This window comes from Parathielavia appendiculata, assembly GCF_033297405.1.
Source record: "Parathielavia appendiculata strain CBS 731.68 unplaced genomic scaffold N657scaffold_12, whole genome shotgun sequence".
NCBI lineage: Eukaryota > Fungi > Ascomycota > Sordariomycetes > Sordariales > Chaetomiaceae > Parathielavia > Parathielavia appendiculata.
In genome coordinates this window covers 37084-43083 of record NW_026944231.1, presented here as the reverse complement: position 1 = coordinate 43083, position 6000 = coordinate 37084, and the positions used below count along the sequence as shown (strand labels likewise).

At 53.1% G+C, this 6000-nt stretch overlaps 2 protein-coding genes across 2 annotated transcripts; both read left to right on the top strand.

Annotated features, from left to right (window-relative positions):
* Window positions 1-667: 667 nt before the first annotated feature.
* Window positions 668-2431, top strand: N657DRAFT_623304 (Glucooligosaccharide oxidase; the record flags this gene model as incomplete). Its single annotated transcript, XM_062790678.1, has 3 exons — window positions 668-1134; window positions 1199-1739; window positions 1814-2431. The coding sequence occupies 3 exons, from the start codon at window positions 668-670 to the stop codon at window positions 2288-2290; spliced, it is 1485 nt and encodes a 494-aa protein (XP_062644927.1). The 3' UTR covers window positions 2291-2431.
* Window positions 2432-4405: 1974 nt separating this feature from the next.
* N657DRAFT_692260 (subtilisin-like protein) lies at window positions 4406-5755 on the top strand (the record flags this gene model as incomplete). The annotated part of the gene is made up of 4 exons (XM_062797155.1): window positions 4406-4713; window positions 4778-4970; window positions 5078-5325; window positions 5416-5755. The coding sequence occupies 4 exons, from the start codon at window positions 4406-4408 to the stop codon at window positions 5753-5755; spliced, it is 1089 nt and encodes a 362-aa protein (XP_062644926.1).
* Between the last annotated feature and the right edge of the window lie 245 nt (window positions 5756-6000).

Here is a 6000-nt window from a genome sequence, read left to right as displayed (position 1 = left end):
GGAAGCTGTCGGACATTGTTGTGGTAGAGAAAACGCGTGTTGAAGTTGGGTGGTTATGGTGGGGGAAAATGTGTCCGAGTCAATGGGGTGTCCGAGTCAATGGTGGATCACGTTAGTTATATCTTAACGTTAATAATTACCTCTAGAGCCTTAATAATCAGTACACGGTCCAAAGATTACCCCTCAACGACGGCGTTCCTATTACGGTCGGGTAGAGATTTGGCCTAGAGATGGTAAGCGCATAAGCGCCTAAGAACTCGAAAGAAAGGCGGATGCTTTAGAGAGGAGCTCACTTGCAAAGACGGCGCCTTAACGAGGATAACGTTGGCATCCAAGGGCGCCTATAGTTTATATCAGGGCACGCTATTGTTTCGGTCCATAACCTGTTATAGGAATATTTACCAAATGTCCGGAATTGAAAATGTGTGAAACTGGAAATGTCCGAAGTTGGGTGTGTCCGGAGCTGAAGGCGTTCGGAATTTGCTGTGTCCGGAATTGGGGGTGTCCGACGTAAATCGATGTCCAAGGACTTTGAACCTAGATTTCATTTAATCAGCTCCTAAATACAGACTGACCGCCTCCACGACGCTTGTTCAAGCTGTCCTCCTTGTCGGCTTTAGCTAGTCTCCAACCGGGAGCACACCGATTACCTGTCATCGTCATCACCATGCGCGCCATCCTGTTGTTCACCTTTGGGTTACTCACCCCTTACGTCCTGGGAAAGACCATTGTGTCACGGGCTGATATCGAAACCTGTCTCACTTCGTTCGGCGTGCCCATCGACATCAAGGGCACGGCCGACTGGAAACGCGATGCTGCGCCCTTTAACCTCCGCGTCCCGTACATCCCAGTCGCCATTTCGGTGCCCACTACCATTGAGCATATACAAAAGTCAGTGATATGCGCCACGGCCCTTGGCATTAAGGTATCGGCCAAGTCTGGAGGACACAGCTATGCGTCCTTTGGCCTCGGCGGAGAAGACGGTCACTTGGTCGTTGAGCTGGACCGCATGTATAATGTCACCATGGGTGAGGATGACATTGCTATTGTTCAACCTGGGGTCAGACTGGGTCACCTCGCAACCGAGCTGGCTACGAAATACGGTCGCGCCGTCGCTCACGGCACCTGTCCTGGGTCAGTCACGCGTTGTTTTTAGCCCGCAGTATTGATATTAATTGATTTTGTTAACGTGAGGTAGAGTTGGTATATCTGGACACTTTCTCCATGGCGGCTTTGGCTTCAGCTCCCACACACACGGCCTAGCACTGGACGCCGTAGTCGGTGCCACTGTCGTCCTCGCCGACGGCAGTATCGTTGAAACCTCTGAGAGGCAGAACCCAGATCTCTTCTGGGCTCTCCGGGGGGCTGGGTCCAACTTTGGCATCGTTGCAAGCTGGCGGCTGAAAACTTTCATGGCCCCTACCACTCTGAGCTGGTTTAGTGTCAGCCTGGGGTGGAACCACTCTACGGCAGTAGCGGGCCTTGAGGCCCTTGAGAACTATGTCACGAATGCCATGCCTGGCGAGCTCAATTTCCGTCTATCGGATCGTAGCCAAGGACGCCCCGGCATGGAGGGACTGTATTATGGCACCGAGGCGCAGATGCGCGCAGCCGTTATTCCCCTTCTTGAGAAAGCTGCCCCTTTGGGAATTATCACTGCGTCCGGCACGGTCGACTGGCTTCAAGCAACGGTTCACTACAGCCATTCTGACAATGTTGATCGGATAACGCCTAGCACTGTAAGTACTCTATATAGTCTACATGGATTACCAAGTAGTGGAAGTCAAAAGAAATAACCTGACACTCAGCTCAGCAAGAGACCTTCTTTGCCAAGAGTCTAACGCTCAAGGGCTTGCACGGAAATCCGGCACAGAATTTGGTCGACTACTGGTTCAACAATGCCACCCAGATGACGGAGCGCAACTGGTGGTTCCAGCTAGACATACACGGCGGCAAAAACTCGGCTATCACCCGAGTCTCTAAAGACCAGACAGCGTATGCCCACCGCGACAAGCTGTATATCGTTCAGTTCTATGACCGCGTCTCCCAGGGTGTCTATCCACCCGAGGGTATTCTGTTCCTCAATGGTTGGGTCGACGCTGTCACGAGCACGCTGACGCCAGATGATTGGGGAATGTACATCAACTACGCCGACACCACTCTCGACCGCGAAACCGCACAGCGCGTCTACTACGGCAGCAACTTGCGTAGGCTGCAGGAGATCAAGGCTAAGTATGACCCGATGGAGCTGTTCTATTATCCTCAGTCAATCAAGCCTTTGCTTCTCTAAGAGATATCGCGAATGAGAATTGTTGGAGGAGACTGTTCAGCACGATTAATCAAGTGAGTCACACCCTAGATCCCGAGGACTGTCCTATTTTGACTTACTGTGACGGCAGTGGCGGCTGCTGTCAACAGTACAGAAGCTACCACAAAGTTTCAAGTTGTTGAACTGGAAATTTTGGTATCCATTTGAGGAGGTTAGTGCAATAGCATGGTGGCTCCGTCGCACGCGCCATCGCGCTACCCAAGCTCTAACCTTCAGGATTACATAGTTATTGAAGAATAAACCGCTGATATGAAGAAACATGTATATATATCTTTATACTCTTAAATCGTTATTCTCTGAAACGTGTTTGCCGGACCATCCAAGTCTAGTTATCATGGGAAACAATGTCTGAGTTATCAGGGCTGGACTAATAACCTATATCTTCCTTCTGTTTCACCACTCCGGTAGCCACCCTCTCCAGGAGTAGAGAAAGCCTAGGTAGATGACGAGGTGTAATGGGCTCGCGGCAATTTTGTTGCACTAGCACTACCTCTGCTCCAAGACTCCTAAGTGGTAAGGAAGAAAAGAGGAAAGACGAACAGACAAGAGACAATAGTAACTCGTAGGCATTCTTATCCTCGCAAGAATACTGGCCTGAGCGGGTTGCTAGAAGCCTCGGTATGCTGGGGGGCGAGTGGGAATAGCTTCATCAGGGGTTTTGGTGCTGGCTGGGAAGAGGGATGTGAAGGCTGCTTCTCGCTTCATGCCCCTTCTGAACCAAAGCGTACGGTTTGTAACATCGTCCGTAGCTGTGTATTCAAAATGTTCCTGGACTAAGCAAGAACGCAGGGCCATAGTTTTCAGTCCAATGATATAAGAAGACTCTTCACCTAGCTCCTACGCTACGTGAACAAAGAAAGGTTTGAAATAGCCATCAAGGTTCTGAACAACTTCTTTCCGTGTGAATGATGCAAGAGCTTGGGAAACTTAACCCCCTCTATAGGACTTCGTTCAAGAACGAGTCGTCCCAAGATCATTAGGGAGCCTACGTATCTCACTCACTCGACGAGCTACCCCTCAACAACAGTGTGACCAAGGACTGCACTGAGCTTCACTGTTCTGCACCTTCATCTATCAATGGAAACCTGACAGGGTGCCAACCCTAGTATCTCACATCACCTCGCCCTCCCGCTCCAGAGATACAACTCCTCTTCGTGGGACTCCGGGCCTTCCTGTAGTTGATGTCTCAACGCCGCGTTTAGTACCGATAGACCGCGAGCCTGCTTGGGCGAGTACAGCCAAATCGGAAAAGGTCAAACGGCTTAAGGGTTTTGGCGAACTCAAGCAGGTGGAGGGTTGGTGACTCGGCTTTTCACCGCCAATTCCAAAATCCGAGCTCGGTCTTGATTTTCTATATAACAGTGCCAGTAAACACTAAGTCTAGACCAGAGAAACAGACGTTGCTATACTTTTCTTTATACTGTCAGCGGGCTAAGACGGGGAATAATATAGTTCTTTGCTGCACCTCTAGTTAATAAGCAACGGGAACCGAAGGTACCTCTAGACTGCAGCTCTAACGTTCGGTAATCAGACTAACGGAAAAAAGGCATTGCTGCTGCTGGATCGACGTTGCTGTTGCTCAAGTCCTTAATGAAAGCAGCTCGCTTCCAGCCTCGGACTTCAACCCCTGTTTAACCCTCTTTGCCAATGTGCTCCGATTGTATATCACATAGCGCCAAGCGTCCAAAATCTGACTGTGCTTGTTGATTCAGCCCTTGGTAATGGGGGAAGGGAGAGGGAGGTCTTGGCTGCGCTCGGAAGACATCTAAACCAAAGGGGTTGGTAGGTTGCCTTCGGCTGGTTGGGACGAGTATAATGATCGGGAGCTGAAGCCCATTATACAAGGATGAACACTCTGGTAAAACGTCCACGCATATTCAGACCCTCAATTCACCAACATCGGCGAGCGCAACATGCGAGCGACACTGGCTGCCCTTCTTTGCCACGTCTCACTGGCCTTGAGAGGCGGACAGAGCCAAGGCTGGCCATCTCACCAGCAACCTTACACTGGAAGAGAAGTGCAAGACTTGCAAGCGACCACGTCATTCAAAATGCCTGGCGCTTTCAATTGATCAAATGTCCCCGAAAAAAGCTGTTCATGTCTTCGAGAGAATCTCGGAATCGGACTCGCCAAGCTTTGGAGAGCACTGGACTCTTGACAGAATCGCCCAATTCTTTGCGCCGCCCAGGGAAAGCATTCGCCAAGTGGGGAAATGGCTCAGCAGCTCTGGCGTGCGGCTGCCGGCTCTGCGTCTCTCCAGGGATGGCACCTTGTCGTTCAACATCAGCGTCGGCAAAGTAGAGTTCCACCTGTGCCACCCGATCAACAGCGGCACGCCCCAGACGGCATCTGAGCGGTACTCGCTGCCATCACGAGTGGTCAAGTATATCGACCACATCCTGCCCGTTCCGGAGCCGGAGCCGGCCTTGTCGTGCAGAATACCTCAGTATCATGCTGGCCGCCTTCAACAAGCACTACTGCCGCGCCGGTCTGGACCCGCAGTTGGACCCCGTCTACCGCGACCAGCTCCCGGGCGGTTACAACGCGAGCGACTGCGGCACGTACACACTGCCGCGTGTCATCGCCATCATATACGCGTGGAACGAGGCCTGGTACCCGGACGCGTACGCCCGCCGGCTAGTGCCTCGAGTTCCTGAAGCTCGGCCTGCAGGGCGTGACGGTGCTGACGGGCTCGGCCGACCGCGGGCGTGCTGACGGGCTCGGCCGACCGCGGGCCCGCCGACCAGCTGATGTACTGCATCGATCGCGATAACCCTAAGAACAACACTGCTAGCGAGGGTCACTTCGCCTTGGTATTTCCCGCCGCGTGCCCGTGGGTGACCTCGGTCGGTGACACGCAGTTCCTGCCGGTCGCCGCCGCCAACTGTTGCAGTAGCAGCACTCTTTCGCCTTTCCCGGGCGAGACGGCGCTCAACAACAACAGCACTGTCTCCTTCTCCGGCGGCGGCTTCAGCCGCGTCCTCCCGGCGCCCTGGTACTAAGGCAACCTGACGCGGGAATATGTCGCTGCTGCGCCGGGCGCGGCCGAGCTGGCGAGGCAAGGCTGCTTCAACGTCAACTGCAGGGGGTACCTGGACATCTCGGCCATGGGGAAGGGCTTCCTCGTCAGTCTGCACGGCGGGTACCGCGCTGTGTCGGGTACGTCGGCGTCGACGCTCGTCGTCGCGGCTATGATTGCCAAGATCAACGATGCGAGGCTATATGCAAGTAAGAGCACCGTGGGACTCACCCACCCAGTGCTGTATGCTGCGCGTAACAGGGGAATGCTGAGAGATACGTACAACGGCAAAAGCCACGGGTGCGGAGTCAGGGAGGCGTTTCCGGCCAGGCAGGCGTGGGATGCTGCAACGTTGGGAACGCTGGACTTTGAGAAGCTGAAGGAGTTGTATCTCCGTTTGCCGTAACGGAGCGTAGACTTCGAGCCGTTGGGGAGATCTTTGCTGGTTGTAGTCCAATTTTGGATCAGCTTGGCGAGGTCATATTCCCCGGATGGAAAGGGTGTTGGTAAACGAAGTTTGGGCAAGCAGCGGAAGCAATAGTGAGTGACTGTACGGAGTATTGGTTGAACTGGAGGGTTGCGTTACTTGGAAAGTGGGTTGGAGGTTGTAGGAATGATGAGGGAACTGCATCAGATGAAAAGGGGTTATCC